Below are 17,454 nucleotides of genomic sequence, written 5' to 3'. Positions count from 1 at the left end.
GGAAAGCCAGCCAGCCAGTTTACAGAGCACATCCCCAGCCGTGCTGCTGCCAGGGCTGTTTGGTGCAGGGGATGAGCTGGACCCCAGGCAATTGTCAGACTGGCCAGGATGCAGAACCCCGCAGTGCCCAGGCAGCTCCATCTGCCCTGCCCTGCCCCAGGTCCACACAGTGACTTTGGGGCTAGGGATTTATCCACAGGGCAGGGATGGAGTGACACTGGGACCGCGTGGACCCTGGCAGCTCTGGCACAGTCCTGACCTGTGGCATGTGCACCTGGCACTGCACAGGGGGGTACTGGGCCAAGCCACTCTGTCCTCTGTGCTGGGAGGGAGGAGGTGACTGCTTCCATCCTGCTTCCTGCCCACTCCCCACTATGGCCCCAGTTTTCCTGCAGTGACTTTTTCCAAGGGGACTGGAGTGCTAGTCCCCATCCCCCAACACCTTTTGCCCCATTTTCTGCTGTGAAATCTCCTGTGAAGGATTTATTGCTGATGGTTTCAAAATATTTTTGGAACGGAAGCCAAGTCTGCTGCATTCCTTCACGCTGGCCAAAGCCACTCTCAGTTGACGACCCTGGAATGAGCTGTCAGGGAATTTGTTTTGCAAGAGTAATTCCATTTCTGTGCAAACTTCTGTTTTGTTGGGATGTTTTGTAGGTCAGGAGCTCAGTCCAGGGTCTGCGACCATCTGCCTTGGGTGCAGCAAGGCCAGGCTGGATAGGATGTGCCCGTGGGCTGAGTCTGTGGCCTTTGCCTGCTTCTCTCACAGGCCATCCATGCCCACATCCCAGGGAGCAAGGTTTGCTGGTGTTTCACCTGTCAGACCCTGTGGCTCCCTGGGCTCTGCACGGGCAGAGGGGCAGGATGGGGCCTGGAGCTCCTGCTGTTTGTGAGCAGGACTCAGTACTGGACACAGTTCCCACAGAGGCAAACAGCACAGGGCAGTGGTTCAAGGATGTTGACCTGGGTTTTCTCAGGAGGGAGATAAGTGATGCATTTCACTGGCTGTTGATCATTAACGCCTTGCTGCCTGTTCAGCTGCGGTGAGTGCTGTCTGGGCACCCTGTGCTGCTGCCGCAGGGCTGTGTGTCTTTGCAGTTGTGGATGATAAAGTTGTGGTGCCAGCACTGCTACCAGGGACAGCAGAGGGTGGCTGGGGTTGAGGGGACAGCCATGGGCACCGCAGGATGAATGGGGTGTTCGGCTCTGTCCCTGCAGCCTGGGTCTGATGGGGCAGGAGGTGTGGTGCTGGGAGGAGAAATGCTGTCCCTATTTGCAAAGGTCCTTTAGCCCCACACTAGAGATCAGAAGAACATGCCTGGCAGCCAGGAGCGTCCCAGGCCTGGCTGTCTGGGACTGCAGGGACCTCCAGGAATGGCTTTGAAAGTTTCCCATTATGCGAAGTCCTGGTTAAATTAGCCTGGCAAAGGAGGAGGGCGGTGGGCAGTCTGCCCTCTGCTCCACGCACCTGCTCCACGCTCCCGGGCATCCTTGCCATGCTGCAGTGGTGGTTCACGGGGGGATGGCAGAGAGATGAGAGCAATTGTCAGCCCTGGACACGGCAGCTCTGCAGGACTGTCACACAGAGCGTGGGATAACAGAGCAAAGGCTGCGGCTCAGTTGGAGCAGCTGAACTGTGGTGTTGGATAGCCGGAGGAGCCAGGGCTGCAGGGTCCCCCCGAGTGAGGGGATGGGGCTGGGCAGGGGATGGGGCTGGGGCTGGAGCACCTGCACTTCACGTGCCCTCGAAGCCCGTTCTCCCCTTTTACGTAAGTTGTTCCAAACATGTTTGTTACAACCTCCTGGTGATGTACCTTTGGAAAGAGTGGTTTTGGGTCCAAAGATCAGTGCTGGGACAGCGACCTGCCCGCCACAAACAAGACCCTGCAGAGTATAAAACCCCAGTGGCACAGTGGAGTACGGGACAGCCAGAGCCACGCCGAGGGCAGCGGCAGCAGGGCAGGATGGAGGCCAACATGAACCTCCTGCACGACGCGGGCATCCGGACAACGCAGTGGCTGCAGCAGCGCTTCCAGGGCTCCCAGGACTGGTTCCTCTTCATCTCTTATGCCGCTGATCTCAGGAATGCTTTTTTTGTCCTCTTCCCCATCTGGTTCCACTTCAGTGAAGCGGTGGGCATCAGGCTCATCTGGGTGGCTGTAATCGGAGACTGGCTCAACCTCGTCTTCAAGTGGTGAGTGGCCCTGAGCCAACACTCCCACCGAGTGTGTTGGCACACCTGGACTGGTGAGGGCCAGATGGGTGCTCTCGGCCCCAGTGCTGGAGTAGAAGAAAGACCAGAGTTCAGCCCCAGCTGGGCAGTGACAACAGTCACTCCTTCCCAAGCCATGCAGCGACAGCTCCCCTCTTCCCAGTGCCAAGCAGAGAGATGGAGCTTCCTGCAAACAGAGCTTCCCATCAGCCAGGGCTGTGGTGCTGCCTGGAGGGATCTTCACAGAGCCCCTCACCACAGGAGGTCACATTGACTTGCTTCCAGGAAGTTCTTGCTCTTCCCCCTCAGGGCTAGGGATGGGGACATGGACAGGCAGTGCCAGCTGTCAGAACCAAGCAATCAGCTGGCTGCTGTGTCTGTCAGGACGCCCTGGACCACTTGTGGGTCCTTTGCTTCTTCCATCTCCCAGCACAGATCTAAAGTTGCAGCTGTGCCCAGGACCTCCCCAGATCCCTTCTCTTTTCTTTTCAGGATCCTCTTTGGGGAGAGACCATACTGGTGGGTCCTTGACACGGACTATTACGGCAACAACTCTGCACCAGAGATCCAGCAGTTCCCGCTCACCTGTGAGACTGGCCCTGGTAGGGTTCCCCAAGCACTGGTAGGGTCCCCCAGCCCCAGCAGGTTGACCTGCACACACAAGGAGGGAGGTGCTGGCCTGGCCAGGGCTGTGGCTGGCAGCCTGCAGGTGGCACATGCCCCTGGACAGCTCTGGAGAGAGGGCCACTACTGCTGTGCTCCTGGGGACACTGCCTGTGCCTGCAGTGGAAGGAGGCAGGGCAGCCCCTGCGAAGAGCAGACCTTGACCCTTGGTGCAGCTGTGGTGGTTCAGTGCAAACCCCTGCCTGTGCTCGGCTCTGGCCCATGCAGAGTCTGACCTGGATCTCTCTTCTTGCCCAGGAAGCCCATCTGGCCATGCCATGGGTGCAGCAGGCGTGTACTATGTCATGGTGACGGCCCTCCTCTCTGCTGCTGAGGGAAAGAAGCAGTCAAGGACACTCAGATACTGGTAAGCTGTGTGCCAAAACCACCTGTGCTAGGCAGAGGCAGCTCCAGCACTGAGAGGCACAGCCAAGCCCATCAAGGCACAAAGCTGTGGACTGACAGCTGGGTTGAGGCACCTCAGGTAGGGTCTGCATGAGGACAGGCTCAGCAGGTAGCCAGGCATTGGTTGGAGTAGGTGATGGCAGTGCCACGGGCAGGGCAAGCTGGCCCTGGCACTGACAGGGCCACCTGTCCCTCACAGGGTGCTGTGGACAGTGCTTTGGATGGGGTTCTGGGCAGTTCAGGGCTGCGTCTGCGTGTCCCGAGTCTTCATTGCTGCTCACTTCCCCCACCAGGTGATTGCAGGGGTTTTCTCAGGTGAGCGTATCAGACCCCCCATCCCTTTCCCTGCAGCACCATTGTGCTGGGCTGCAGCACCTGCAGCACTGACCAATGCTCCCACCTTGTTACCGGCAGGGATGGCCGTGGCCAAGACCTTCCATCATGTCCGCTGCATCTACAATGCCAGCTTCCGTCGGTACCTGGGCATCACCTTGTTCCTCTTCAGCTTCACCCTGGGTTTCTACCTGCTGCTCTGGACGTTCGGCGTGGACCTGCTCTGGACGCTGGAGAAGGCACAGAAGTGGTGCAGCCACCCTGAGTGGGTCCACATTGACACCACTCCCTTTGCCAGCCTCCTCCGTAACCTGGGCATCCTCTTCGGGCTGGGGCTGGCCCTCAACTCCCACATGTATCAGGAGAGCTGCCGGTTAAAGCAGGGCCAGCAGCTGCCCTTCCGCCTGGGCTGCATCGCTGTCTCCCTCCTCATCCTCCACATCTTCGATGCCTTCAAGCCACCCTCCCACATGCAGCTGTTCTTCTACGCCCTCTCCTTCTGCAAGAGTGCAGCTGTGCCGCTGGCTACTGTCAGCCTCATCCCCTACTGCCTCTCCCAGCTCTTGGCCACGCAGGACAAAAAGGCTGCCTAAGGCAGGCAGACACCCCGGCCCTGGGCTCAGGGGCAGCTACCAGGCCCTGGGTGCACCTCAGCCACTGTTTGCTTCCCGCTGAATCCGCACAGGCTGACCCTGCCCTGGGAGCAGGCCATGGAGGCCGGGCCAGTGGTGCTGGGTGGCTCCCACAACACGGACCCACAGTGTCAGTCACGCCGGTCTGTGGCTGGCTGAGGGCACGGAGAGCCCTGCATGCCCACGACTCCCCTGCTGTCCCTCCCGCACCCACAGGTGGGGATCACCTGCCCAGGACTCAGCAGCAGCAGCAGCAGTGGGAGGTCCTGCACTCCCTTGCAGCTCGTGGGGACAATGCCACCTCCGCACTGCAGGACTGGGGATGGCACCAGTCCCACTGGGGACTGGGAGAAGGGTTTTCACCTCTGCGTGTCTGGGGTCTGCTGAAGAGGCAGCTCTGTGACAGGAATGGGCAGACACTGTGACATGGAGATAAAGTGCCAGTGTGGGGACCCCCCCCAGCCCTGGGACGGTCGGTATTCACCCCTGTGTGACGCGGCGTGGGGAGCACGGACGCCCATGTGTGTACAAACTGAACCTGTATCTCTGCACACATGACAGGGGGGTGTGCTTGTGCACAGGAGGTATTTTATTAAAGCTGAAGGTTGTTGAGCTGGTGAGTCTGTGTCCTGCTGGCCAGCACCATGGGATGGGGGATGAGCTCCTGGGCGCAGGGCTGTGGCACAGCCTGCAGATGGTAGAGGAAGGACATTTCTCCTGGGTGCTGAAGACCCTCAACACCTGCAAGACACATTCAAGCCACTGGGAAGGGCACAGCCTGGTGCCCTGGTTCTTTACCTTTTGTCCTGAGGTGCAGCTGAACACTGACAGCACAGTGGGGGCAATGAGCTGCTTTTTGTGCTGTTCATCCAAGTATTCTGGGTGTACCTTGTGTCAGGACAAACTTGTGTCACCTCACTGCTTACAGAAACAAGCTTAGCTCTGGGACCAACTGGCTCAGCTGGGGCTGTGCTGAGCCCCCAGGGTGTTGGGGACAGAGCTGACATTTAGCTGTGCTGTGGGGTTTGGGTCAGGCCTCTGCCACCTCAGTCTCCCAGCCCCTGCCTCGGCCCAGTGCTCACTCGGCAGCAGAAGGCCTGTGGGCTCAGCCTGCTGCCTTCCAAGCTGTGCAGGCTGTACAGCCTGGCTATGAACACTCTCAGTAAACATCCTCACTCAGTCTGAGAGAGCCAAAAATAGATAGGGAGGTGCAGATACTTTCTTCCTGCCAGACCCTCTGTGTGCATGTGCAGGATCGCTCCCAAAGCACCAGCCCCTGCAGCACTGACCCCACACCCAGTTCCAGGCATCAGTGCTGCTCCCTGTGTTCTGACGCCATCCCAACAGCTCAGCCACAAGCTGTGGCCATGCAGCCAGCAGTCACAGCAGCCATGGGCAGGAACACAATCTGCTGGGGCTGCTCCATCCCCTTGTTCATGACAGATAAACTTCCTTAGGATGGAGGTTTCTTTTATTCTATTTCTCTGTTTATTACTAACATCTGGAGTAAACCCGTCATGCCATTTCTAGCAAGAAGGGGAAGGGTAAATTCTCAAATTACCTGGTGTGCCCTGTTGTGGCTCCACAGCACACTTTAGTTCCCCCAGAGGAGACTGCAGCAGCTCCAGGACCTGCCTGGGCAGGAAAGGTGAGCTGAGGGAACACTGGGAACAGCCTGATCCCGAGGGAATTTACAGCTGCATCAGCCTGAAACACTACCGATGGTCAGAAAACAGCCAGTAACAACTGTGCCCCACCAAGGGAAAGGATTTGGTACATGGTGGGGAACGATCTCCTGCCTGTGGGACACCTGCTCTCCCTCCCAGCTGCTCCCTGCCCAGCCCAAGGTGTCTGGGAGGATCAGCTGCCTCTTGCTTGAGTGCTCGTGTCAAGCAGCTCCTCCTCAGCAACTGGTGCAAAGCAAAACACCCCAATGTACTGCCAGTGGGAGGCCCCTTCTGGGTTTAGGAACCCTACAGAGTGGTTAACTAAGGACTATGTTAATCCCTGTACCATCAGTCTTGAGAAATGAGCCCTTGCAGCAAAGCGTCCATGGCAGATCCCCTCCCCGTTTCCGTGAGCACCAAACCAGCCCGTGCAGAGCATGTGCACACCAGCTCTTGGGTTCAGGTCTTTATTCTCTGGTAGAGAAGTTAGCAGAGCCTATGCAAACAAAGGGAAGACAAACCTACTTTGAGAATTGTTTCTTATGCTTCAGGGTTTTGATGGCTAATGAATTCCTGGAGCAAAGCTTGCACTTCTCCTCGACGGCTCATCTTGGCTGCCTTGCCCTGGAAGCGTCCGCGCTTCCCAGCTCCTTTCCCACCCAGCAGTTCTGCCACCCTGCAGCAACAACACCACAGGCTGAAGTCCAACCTGCTCCAGGCAGCAAACACGGATCCATGCCTGGATCACACTGTGCAGCTGCTCAGTCTGCAACATCAGAATTCTTACTCATGTTAAACAAATCACAAAACATGTTACCTGGGACCTAAATTTTCAACTGCTTCAACAGGTCCAGCTAGAAGGAAGAGTCCTGCTTCTTTTTCATCTCCCACAGTCAGGAATAGCAGGGTTTCCTGTGGACAGAGATGGGCCTTGCTCCAGATAAATCAGTGCCCTCCTCATCCAAGAAGAGGACAAACACTGGCCACAGCAAACTGACAGTTCAAAAGTCTGCGCGCATTACTGGACTGAGATTGCTTGAAAAAAGTAAAAGGGAAGTGGCAACTGAACCTTTTGTGCTCAGTCATGTGCTGTTGGGACAGAGCAGTACCAGGGTATCCCAAGTTTAAAGGATACAGCTGGCAGTTGAACTAGCTGATTGTGGCTGAAACCTTCTCTTCTTTCTATTCTACATCTACTTAATCCTATCCTAACCTATTTCAGCCAATGAGCGCTCCTGGGGGATAAGGTTCTTCCCCAGTGCTCTGAATTCTCACTGCTGGTGATTGCCCTACAGACTGAGGTTGCTGGGGACAGGTAACCTCAGGTACCTGTCAAAGGAACCAGATCTGCAGCTCATGACTGTGGCAGGAACAGCAGCCTGTCCAGCCTCTGTCCATGCATAACTGGGGTGAAAAAGCAGTGGTGTCAGTTTAGTCTTCATCAGCGACTCACCTCTGTCCCAATCTCATTAGCGATGATGTTCATAAATTCAGAATCACCCTCTTTCCTGTATGGAGGGATAAAAAAACACTTCAGAAGGAAGCAAAAACTCCCTCTAGAGTACAAAACCTCAATCAGAACCCAAATGCCTGACCAGGGATTTTGGTGTCTTGCTCTTATATGTAAATACTTGCTGAGCACTCCTGTGGACATGTTAGGAATTATTTAAGTGTTGTCTTTAAGAAATAGAGCTCCCTGGTTTTATTTGAAAATATCAAGTGCAGAGGGTATTAGATGGACACAGTAATTTCTCAGCTACAAAACCAGAAGAATTCAGTGACTGAATTAACAAACAGATTCCTTTAATTAGTTAACTTTGCAGCAGGCTGAGGCAGTTTAATATTCTACTTATTTCACTGAGAAAACAAGCTGAACAGGTGTGAGAGATCCACACATAAAATGTGTGGGATGCTGTTGGCCCCTCTTTCCCTGAGCTCCCCCATACCTGTGCAGTACAAACAGCTGCCTTGGAGCAGGTTTGCTCTTGAAGTCCCGGGCTATCAAAACAGCAATGTCTCTAAGCAGGTTCAGGTTATTCTGAAAGAAAAGCAAATGAACTGTACTGCAGCTGGAGAAGTCAGTGTGAACACAGTTCTGTTCCCAGAGGTTTGAGGACTTTTCACAATAGCCACAAAAACAGAAGCCTACAACTTGATTCCCAGTTACCAAAACTAAAGCTCAGGTCTACAGGAAATAGTGACAACCCACTTTTCGCAGCCACTCTTGTACCTTCTGGAGCAGTTTCACAGAGCTCTGCAGTCTCCTCACAGCCTCTACATGCTCACCTGGTCCATTTCTGAAAGAAATGGGAGACTTTGGATCACTGCTGGGAAGGACAAAGGAAGGATTTCTTAGAGGAGCAAAGAGTGAAGATGAAGTAACAGAAGTGGAAAGGGTATTACTTGAGCAGGGAGGTTAGAGCCTTCTCAGTATTGTGACTTTGCTCGATTGACTTCAGCACTCTGTTTCCCGCCAAGAAAACCAAGTTGGTTTTGTTCTTTTTCCCTTTTTCCACGCCAAGGAGTTTAATAACCTTAAAAAGAAAATCAACCTGGTCAGAACAGCACTTTGGTAATACACACGGGTGGCCAGTTCCTGCCAGATTATGTCTTGTGGTGACTATTGACTCTCTGCCAGTGAAAATAAATTGATGAAAATCAACCATGAAGTCAACATACCAAAAACTAGGTATGGTGCTACAGTGGAATTTATGCAATTCTCTAGCCATGAGATGTACTCTACAGGGCATCTGGATGTCTCTGCTGGGAAACAGACTCCAACCAATGACTGAGAAGGCACAAATACTTAAAGGCAGGCCTAGAATTTTATTGCCATTTCCCTGCACAGAAGATTTCTCATCCATGATGAGCACTCAAAAATATGAGAACTTTAAGCAGAGGGAACATGCCAACAGCCCTGGCAGTGCAAGAACATCACTGATGCACACAGGGCTGAGTTCTGCTACAAGGAAACAAAAGAGCCTGAGGCTGCCAGCCTGTGTGTGACCCTCCTGGGACTCCCTCAGCCTGGGGCTCCCTCAGCCTGGGGCTGCTGCCACCCCCTTCCCCATCAGGACAGTCTTGAGCAGCCTGTGGATCCCAGGGACTTTGGCTGTGTTCTGTGTGGAGTGTGGCTCCCAGAGGCAGCCCACCTGCAGCTACACACCTGGAGGTCACTCAGGTTGGACACATGAGTCCCACAGCACAGGTTGGAGTCAATGCCTTTGATGTCCACAACACGCACTGGCCCTACGTGGTCATCGGGCAGCCCTCGGCTCCTCACCTGGCAGAGGAGAACAGTGACAAACACAGGGACATTTGTGCTCAGTCATTCCCGTCCCACGAATACCATCAGCTCTCTCCCACCACTCACTGTTTCAACTTCAGGGTCATCTGCAGCCAGTTCCCTCACTGTTACAGGGACCCTGTCCCGGATTTTCTCGTTCACGCTCTCCTCTAGGGCTGTGACCTGCTCTGCTGTCACCAAGGGGGTGTCCAGCTCAATGACACTTCGCTGACGGCCCAGCTCCCTGCACCAGGGAAGAACATCTGCTGCTGTAGCTGAGACCAGCTGGGAGGTCCCTTTGTGCATCCCACTGGTGGGAATGTGGTGACTGAAACAAAACAGATTTCCCTCTTCTCCCTGTTATGGTCAAAGCACCAGATAGAAACCAAACACTTGAGGAGGACAAGACAGAGCAAACATTTTGTACAGCTTCTCTCCAGGTCAGTCACCTCTCCTGTGACATCTGAGCTCGAGTGAAATGTCCAAATTGCTTTTGGTGTTTCAGTGTTCAGGCTTTGTGCAAGGTAGCATGGTGGCATGTGCCAAACAAGAAAACACTGGGGTCAAAAGGAACCTTTATCCTGCTCACCATGAAGTTGTCTTGAATCCAAACATCTGTTCTGCAATGGCACTGATGAGATGCTGTCCTGGAAAGAGACGTGCAAGCACTAGCTCTGAGTGCCACTGCTATTTTCAGTCAGGCTGTGTCTTTGCTGTTGACATTCTCCACAACAGGCGAGTGCTGGATGCTATGGGGCTCCTGCCAGTGCTCAAGAACAGCGAGGAGACAGCTCTGGCCTCATGGGCCTCGGGTCCAGGCAGCACTACAGCACACGCTGGGGGCTGCAAGGCAGGTTGAACTTTCCCTTCCAAACCTGTTTTCGGTAGGTTTGTTTACAAACCAAGGAGAACTCGCAGAGGGGCACCTGCTGCCTCCAGTAGACCCAGGAACAGACTGTGCACACAGAACACAGGTAGGTTTCACCCTACCCTGACCAGGGTGGGGACCGCACCCACCCGCCCAAGGCCGCACCGCCGGCGCCCACCGCGGGGTGTTCCCGGGAGCCCCTCGGTACCGGCACGGACCTGAATGCTGCTGCATGTGGTCGAAACGGCGCTCCCAGTCCAGCGACAGCAGCACTTCAGCGCCCGGTTCCAGCGCGGCCGGCACGAAATGCACGGCCTCGGGGCCCCGCCGGGTCACGCGCAGCACCGGCACGTCCCCGATGAGGCCGCGATCATCCGGCTGCGGGACACGGGACGTCAGTGCCGCCGGCCCCGGCCCGGCCCCCGCCCGGCCCGGCCCGTACCTGCCCGTACCTGCCCGCCGCCCTCGGGGAAGAGGATGGTGTCCTCCAGCACCACCTGGAACCCGCGCACCGGCTCCCCGCCGCCCTCGGGCCGCAGCTCGGCCGCCCGGCACGACACCACCCTGGTGGTGAACTGAGACAGAGACGGTGCCGCCGTGAGGGCCCGCCCGGGCCTGCCCCACGCCCCGGCCCCGGCCCCACGCTACCTGCCGGGCCCAGCTGTCCCGCTGGCACCGGAACACCATCGCGACCGTTCGGCAGAAGCGACGCGAGACTGGCGGCGACAGCGGCCGCGGGCGGACAGGGCCTGGCAGCGGCGGCCGCCGTGCCGCGAGCGGGCGGAGCCTGCACGGTGACGCGCGGGCGCGCTCCCGCCGGCGGCGCGCGCTGCCGGGGCCGGTGGCGGTGACGGCTCCCGAGCGCCCGGCGCGGCGGCGACCCGAGCGCACGGCACACGGCTGCGGCAGTTCACGTTTATTGCCCCGCGCGAGTAACCGCGTACGGGAGACCGGAGCGCTTCTGCCGCCCAGGGTCGGGAGCGCTGCTCGCGGCGAGGCACGAGCTGAGGCAGCCCCGCTTCCTCGGAGAACCCTGCCCGCGCTGCTCCTCGGTGCGTGGCCCCGGGGGCCTGGGCTTCAGTCATCCTGCGGGAGGGAGGAGCGAGGTGCCAGGGACTGGGCCGAGACCGGGCCAGCCCCGGTCGCAGCAGGTGGCACCAGCCAGTTGTCCCGGGGAGCGTTTCCACGCTGGCTCCAGGATAGGCTGCCCGAGGGGTGCAGCAGGAGTTGCTGCCGGTGTCCCGGAGCCGGCGGAAGGCTGAAGCTGGGCTGTGCTCGGCAGGGCATCAGGAAGCAGCTGGGTGGTGGTACTTACATCCAGGTCATCCATGGCTGGTGGGGGGCCTTTGTCTGTCACCTTCTCCAGCATCTGGATGGGAAACAAATGGCTGGATCCCCAAATGGCTGGTGTCCCCCCATCCCAAGCACCCACACAGTGTGCTCCAGGATCCTGAGGCCAGTGGCCCAGCTCACCTCTGCGTACTGTTCCACCATGGCCCTCTCCACCTCCTCGTCCCCTTCCCAGTCTCGCCAGTTGTCAAAGTCCACGGAGAGCCAGGCTGGCTGTGGGCACAGAGAGCATCCCCTGAGGGGGGGAGCAGCACCGCGGGGACACACAGCCCAGGGGCAGCTCCTGCATAAGGCGAGGGGCCTTGTCAGACTGGGATGGGGCAGGAAGCAGCAGTGTCCCTTTGCCTGCAGGCACTGGTCCTGATCCTGAGTGTGTCCAGGAAAAGGGGTGCCACATCCTTCCTGGAGGGCAGAAGTCTGTGACTAGAGGTGATTATCAGGTTGGGCTTTTTTGGGAGCTCTGTCTTGGGGTCCCCTGTGGGAGCCTCTGTGTCTGTCCTGGGGGCAGGTTGGTTCCTAGGAGCCACGAGGTGCTGAGTGGGCATAGCACACGTGCTGAGGCTGGTCCTGGCTGCCAGGTACCACACACACCTTGATGTTCTCCTTGGTGATGCGTGGCCAGGCCACTTTCTCCTTCCACTTCCTCATAAAGCACGTGATGGAGCGGTCAGAGCGCTTCTCCCGTGAGTCCTGCCAAGAGATCAGGGGTGCCTCAATGTCTGCCAGGTTCCTCTCTGCACAGGGTTAAAGCTCAGCCCTGCACAGGCTGTGAGGGACACTAACCCACAGAGACAGGTTGTTTCTGGCTCAAGACAGCACCGCAAGTATCAGCCCCAGGGTCAGGGCTCTCAGGCTCACCCCACTGAAGTTCTCAGGATGACAGCATCCAATGCTAAGCAGTGTTGCTCAAGACTGCACAGCTTGGCCCTGACTCTGAGGCTGACAGAGGCTGTCGAAGAACTGTTTGTTGGCGGGAAGCCTCACCTTGGAGTTGACCCTGGCATACAGGTTGATCTCGTTGTAGAACTCCACACCGTCTGCATTTTTGCAACTGCCAAAACATCGTAACAACCTGGCTTAGGAGAGAGCTGAGGCCATGCGTGCTCCCCTCTCACGGAGTCCTCCTCGCCCTGTGAAACACCCCCAGAGCAGGGCCATGTCGGTCGTTAGGGCAGTGGTAGCTCACCTGAACACCAACCGCTGGTCCTCGATGACGACCTTCACGTCCGTGCTGTCCTCGACACAGAACTCCAGGTACACGTACCGCGGCCGGTCGTACCACAGAGTCTTTGCAGGTTGCCTTGGGGAAGAGCAGACCAACGGGAATCACCAGCGGGGCATTTCCCCGGTGCCCAGCAGTGCTCAGCAGGGCCCGCGCGGGGCACGGCGGGCGGGGGCGAGGGAGAGGCCCCGGACACGGGCTCTGCCTGGGCCGAGCCCCGGGACTGGCGGCGGGAGCCGGGAGGGTGCTGGCGGGGCGGTGGGCAGTGCACACTGGCCCCGGGACGCTCCCCTCTCCGGCCCCTCACGCCCTTGGCCGGGCAGTCGGCGGGGCCCGGCCGGCCTGTGTCCGCTCCCCTCTGCCTGGCCCGGCGCCGTTCCCCGCCGCTCCAGGTCGGAGGCTCCTGTCCCGTGGTGCCTCAGCCGGGCACCGGGCGCCGTGCATAGGTTCCGGGCGCTACCAGTCCCGTCCGGCCGTGCTCACCTCGCCATGGCGGTGCCGACCCCGCCCCGCGCTATTTCGGGCCGGGGGCGCGGCTGCCGGGCGCGGGGACCGGGCCGGGCCGAGCCGGGCCGGGGGCAGCCAACCCGCGGCCCTGCCCCCGCCCCGCTCCGCCCCGCCCGGGGCGCGCCCCCGGGGCCGCCGCAGGCACCACGCCGGGCCGCGAGGGGGCGCGCTGGCCCCGCCCGGTCCCGCCCCGCGGCGGCAAGATGGCGGCGGCGCGGCGCCGGTAGCGGCGGCTATGGAGGGGGAGGGCGGCTCGCTGGGCCCCGGCGAGCGCTGGGCGCCGGTGGGCGCCGTGTCGGCGGAAGAAGACGAGGAAGAGGAGGACGAAGAGGCGGCGGCCGCGGGGGGCGAGTCGCCGCAGTCGGTGCCGCAGCTGCGGGCCGAGCGGCGCCGGCTGCACGGAGCGCTGCTGGCCCTCGCCTCGCACTTCGCTCAGGTGCAGTTCCGGCTGCGGCAGGTGGCCCGGGCCGGCCCGGCCGAGCAGCAGCGCCTGCTCCGCGACCTCGAGGACTTCGCCTTCCGCGGCTGCCCCGCGCCGCTTCCCCACGGTCTCGGCGCAGCCCCGGTGAGTGAGTGAGTGCCCGCGGCAGGGCAGAGGGGGCCTTTGCCGGGCATAGCCCCGGGGTCGGTGTGCGGGCCTGACCGCGGCTGAAGCCCGTTAGCGGCGGCTGCGATCCTGCTCGCGCTGCTCGGGTTCGAGCTCAGTACCAGACGTGCACAGGCCCCTGGTGACTCGGAGCCAGCTCGAAGGGATGTGCCCTAGAGCCCTGAGTGGTGTGTCACTGCTCCACGCCCTGGTACAGCACAGGTGACTCAGAGGATCTGTGATATGTACATGTTATTTGGCTCCTTTCTCTCTGGATCCTGGCCTTGTGGGACAGGACGTGGGTGCAAGAGGTCTGGAGAGGTGCTTCCGCTCCCTTATCAGAGGAGGTGATGTAGCTGGCACCTCTGCTTGGTGCTCAAACACATTTCTGTCTCAGACTGGTTTGCAGTGCTCACTAATGAAGTACGTGAGCTGCAGGAAACACTCCTCATGTCATAATCCTGTTCTCTGGGGCTTGGATATGACAGTAAGTCTTCCATTTTATTTATTGATTTTTTTTTTTAGGGTGAGCGAGAGAAGCAGGAGCAAATTGAGGTCCAGAAGGAGAAGCAGAGAGAGCTGATCCTGCAGCTCAAGACACAGCTGGATGACCTAGAGACCTTTGCTTACCAAGAGGGCAGCTATGATTCTCTGCCACAGTCTGTGGTTATGGAAAGACAACGGGTAAGGCTCACAAATCCTCCTGCTGCATTTCCTAGCCCTTGTGAGCATCTTACAGACTCACTCATCAATCTGCATTTCTCACCAGCAGCTGTAATAGAGTGTCAGGAGTTTGTCTACATGTGTGAACCTGTCCCGTGTCTTTTGCAATTATTTCTGTGCAGCAAAGGTATCCTGTTTTTGAGGGAATCTCTGGGAAAGGAGCATTTGAAGCTCCTGGGCAGCAGTGCCACATGGTGGAATTGTGCTGCTCACTTGTGTTTTGCAGATGATTATAAATGAGTTGATAAAGAAACTGGACATGGACTTGAGTGAAGATATTGCAACACTCTCTCCAGAGGAATTGCGACAGCGGGTGGATGCTGCCATAGCACAGATTGTAAATCCAGCCAGGGTGAAGGAGCAGCTGGTGGAACAACTGAAGACCCAGATAAGGGACCTCGAAATGTTCATCAACTTTATTCAGGGTCAGTGATGAGTTTTTGAATGAGCAGACTGAATTGCTTTGTAATTCCCTGACATAGTCACGGGGAGAGAGGTCACAGCTGTCGGGAGATGCAGGAACAGCTTCTGGGTGACAGGAAAGTACAAATCTTTCTAAACTGATGATGAGGAAAAGTATCGATAGAGTGACAAAAGAGGTCCAGAGGGGTCGGAGGAATGTTGATCTTAATATTTGGGATATGCAGCTGAAATTCACAAATGGGAAATAATGATGGGAAATCTTTTTTGTAGATGAAGTTGGAAGCTCTGGCAAGGCAGAAGATGGACACTGTGACTGTGGAGGCTCTTACAAACCCAGCACCCGGCCTTCTGGGAACAGAGGTGGGCACTGCTGGGCTTGGTGCTGCTGGCAAAGCTCCAGTTCCTCCCTGGAGCTTTCACAAGCATAAACCAGTCATTCTCTGCTTTTTCCTGGCAGCTGGTCTTTGTGCTTCTGCATTCCCTCTGCTGAAGGCCTGCGTCCTGTTCCTTTACCCTCCTTGCATGGGATCCTCAGAGCAGTCACAGAGCCTGAGCATGTGGCACAGAGGGTGGGCTTGGTCCTCAGTGGGGGTCAGGAAGAGACTGCTGATACTTGGTGCAAAACACACTGTAATTAATTCATGCTCGTCAAGCTCTGAGCTCTGTGAGCAGGTACAGTGAGCCAGGGGGACCCAGTGTTCTTTAGAGTTTGAGACCTCCCTACTTATCCCGTGAACCTGCTGGAAATACAGTAATGTAGCATGAGGCATCTGCTGCTGGTCAGAATGTTAGTCTGAAGGAATTTTCAGATATTTGCACTCCCTTTGTGTGTATGAACAAGCAGAGTTGTTGACTCCCTAATGAGAGAATGTTTTTCTGTTTTCTAACCTGGTCAGTGAACCCAGAAGATGCCAGAAGGATGCAAGAAACGGGCCTGCAGCTCATGCGCCGCGTGCTGGCCGTGCTGCAGATCTTTGCTGTCAGCCAGTTTGGCTGTGCCACGGGTCAGATCCCTCGCACCCTCTGGCAGAAGGACCAAGACAACCAGGACTTCTCCCCCTTAATAGAGAAACTAGAGTTGTCAGTGGAGCGGGTGAGGCAGCTTGCCCTGAAACACCAGCAGGCAGAGCATGTTATCTGCTCCTCTGAGCTGCAGGACATTCCCCTTGGAGGCAGAGATGAGCTGACTCTGGCTGTGCGCAGGGAGCTGACGGTTGCTCTGCGGGACCTGATGGCTCACGGGCTCTACGCCTCTTCCCCAGGCATGAGCCTGGTGTTGGCCCCCATCGCATGCTTGATTCCCGCATTCACGCCCTCGCCGCGGACCATGCACCCCTGGGAACTCTTTGTCAAGTATTACAACGCTAAGAATGGACAAGCCTTCGTGGAATCCCCAGCTCGCAAGCTCTCCCAGTCCTTCGCCTTGCCCGTGACAGGAGCAACGGTGGCTACCCCCAAGCAGAGCCTGCTGACAGCCATCCACACGGTGCTCACAGAGCACAGCCCCTTCAAGCGCAGCGCAGACTCGGAGCTGAAGGCACTGGTGTGCATGGCACTGAACGAGCAGCGCCTGGTCTCATGGCTCAACCTCATCTGCAAGTCTGGAGCTTTAGTTCAGTCTCACTACCAGCCCTGGAGCTACATGGCCAACACAGGCTTTGAAAGTGCGCTCACCCTCCTCAGCCGCCTGAGCAACTTGAAGTTCAACCTCCCGGTTGACTTGGCTGTTCGGCAGCTGAAAAACATCAAAGATGCTTTTTGATGTGTTTTTATTGTAGATCATCCCTTTTCCACTAGTAGGCAGCTGTTGGGCTCAAGAAGCCTGGCTTTTGTAAGACCCAAGTTTGTCTCTTTGGTATTTGCTTTTAGGGAAATCTTAGGGTGTCATGATGCTGGCAGTGTGTTGTCCAATGCTGCCCCTGCACAGCAGCTGGAGGCTGCGGGTTGGGCAGCACCTTGCTCTGCCCCCTCCCTGCTCCTCTTGGGCCAAACTGCCTTGTCCAGCGGCCAGTGACTGTTGGGGGTTGGGGGGCAGAGGCCTGGCCACGGGACCTGCAGGTGGGGGAAGACCCTTGGGATGTGCAGCTGAGCTCCTTTGTGGTTATTTCTGCCAGTGTCTGCTCTACACCATGTGCACACACAATCCCTCATGGAGGAGGGAGCTGGCAGGTGTTGAGGCACATTGCAGGTTCCCCGTCACATGGGACTTGACCTCTCCCGGGAGAAGACGGGGCAGATCCAGAGGTGCCAGGGGGCTCCTCCAGCGGCTCTGCAGTCTGTGTCTCTTGGGCTGCCGGGGCGCTTTGTCCAACGGCCCCAGCTCCTTGTTCCAGGCTTTTGTGCGGCGGTCAGTGCAGGCCGGTGTCCCGCGGGGTGTATTAAATACCTGTAGTACATGTGGGCCGAGACTGCCGCCGTGCCGTGTGCTCTGTCCGTTACCGGGGCTGTGACGCGGTGCCCGCCGTGCCCGGGGAGGGCGGGGGAGGGCGGACACCCGGCAGCGCCGTGCCCGAGCGGGGCGGAGTGGGGCTGACACCCGGCAGCGCCGTGCCCGGGGAGGGCGGAGCGGGGCTGACA

The 17,454-nt window shown here is 57.8% G+C and overlaps 4 protein-coding genes across 7 annotated transcripts; 2 read left to right on the top strand and 2 right to left on the bottom strand.

Annotated features, from left to right (window-relative positions):
• Positions 1-1,964: 1,964 nt before the first annotated feature.
• G6PC1 (glucose-6-phosphatase catalytic subunit 1) lies at positions 1,965-4,206 on the top strand (the record flags this gene model as incomplete). The annotated part of the gene is made up of 5 exons (XM_082297404.1): positions 1,965-2,194; positions 2,705-2,814; positions 3,134-3,242; positions 3,480-3,595; positions 3,695-4,206. 5 exons carry the CDS (start codon positions 1,965-1,967, stop codon positions 4,204-4,206), a joined length of 1,077 nt encoding a protein of 358 aa, XP_082153530.1.
• Positions 4,207-4,862: 656 nt separating this feature from the next.
• On the bottom strand, positions 4,863-10,861 carry LOC309582246 (alanyl-tRNA editing protein Aarsd1-like). 4 transcript variants are annotated; one of them, XR_014227093.1, is made up of 14 exons: positions 10,715-10,861; positions 10,519-10,641; positions 10,285-10,444; positions 9,788-9,845; positions 9,286-9,442; positions 9,079-9,195; positions 8,316-8,446; positions 8,143-8,209; positions 7,859-7,950; positions 7,366-7,420; positions 6,730-6,824; positions 6,438-6,588; positions 5,807-5,880; positions 4,880-4,986 (listed from the first exon to the last, which is right to left on the bottom strand). XR_014227093.1 is itself a non-coding variant. In XM_082297288.1 (13 exons), exons 1-12 carry the CDS (start codon positions 10,751-10,753, stop codon positions 6,453-6,455), a joined length of 1,230 nt encoding a protein of 409 aa, XP_082153414.1. In that variant the 5' UTR covers positions 10,754-10,861; the 3' UTR covers positions 4,863-4,986; positions 6,438-6,452. The 4 variants fall into 4 exon arrangements, 3 of the variants coding, with proteins under 3 accessions (XP_082153414.1, XP_082153413.1, XP_082153412.1); XM_082297288.1 differs by lacking the exon at positions 5,807-5,880 and having other exon boundaries at positions 4,863-4,986; XM_082297287.1 differs by lacking the exon at positions 4,880-4,986 and having other exon boundaries at positions 5,875-5,952.
• Positions 10,862-10,967: 106 nt separating this feature from the next.
• PTGES3L (prostaglandin E synthase 3 like) lies at positions 10,968-13,254 on the bottom strand. Its single transcript, XM_082297290.1, has 7 exons — positions 13,122-13,254; positions 12,603-12,716; positions 12,401-12,467; positions 12,008-12,106; positions 11,540-11,629; positions 11,382-11,435; positions 10,968-11,152 (listed from the first exon to the last, which is right to left on the bottom strand). Exons 1-7 carry the CDS (start codon positions 13,127-13,129, stop codon positions 11,144-11,146), a joined length of 441 nt encoding a protein of 146 aa, XP_082153416.1. The 5' UTR covers positions 13,130-13,254; the 3' UTR covers positions 10,968-11,143.
• Positions 13,255-13,337: 83 nt separating this feature from the next.
• Positions 13,338-17,353, top strand: RUNDC1 (RUN domain containing 1). The gene is made up of 5 exons (XM_082297366.1): positions 13,338-13,710; positions 14,257-14,415; positions 14,681-14,879; positions 15,148-15,237; positions 15,774-17,353. The coding sequence occupies exons 1-5, from the start codon at positions 13,381-13,383 to the stop codon at positions 16,637-16,639; spliced, it is 1,644 nt and encodes a 547-aa protein (XP_082153492.1). The 5' UTR covers positions 13,338-13,380; the 3' UTR covers positions 16,640-17,353.
• Positions 17,354-17,454: the final 101 nt, after the last annotated feature.

This window comes from Coloeus monedula (genome assembly GCF_965178545.1).
Source record: "Coloeus monedula genome assembly, chromosome: 26".
NCBI lineage: Eukaryota > Metazoa > Chordata > Aves > Passeriformes > Corvidae > Coloeus > Coloeus monedula.
The sequence above is the reverse complement of the archived record's forward strand: the minus strand, read 5'-3'. Positions and strand labels throughout refer to the sequence as shown.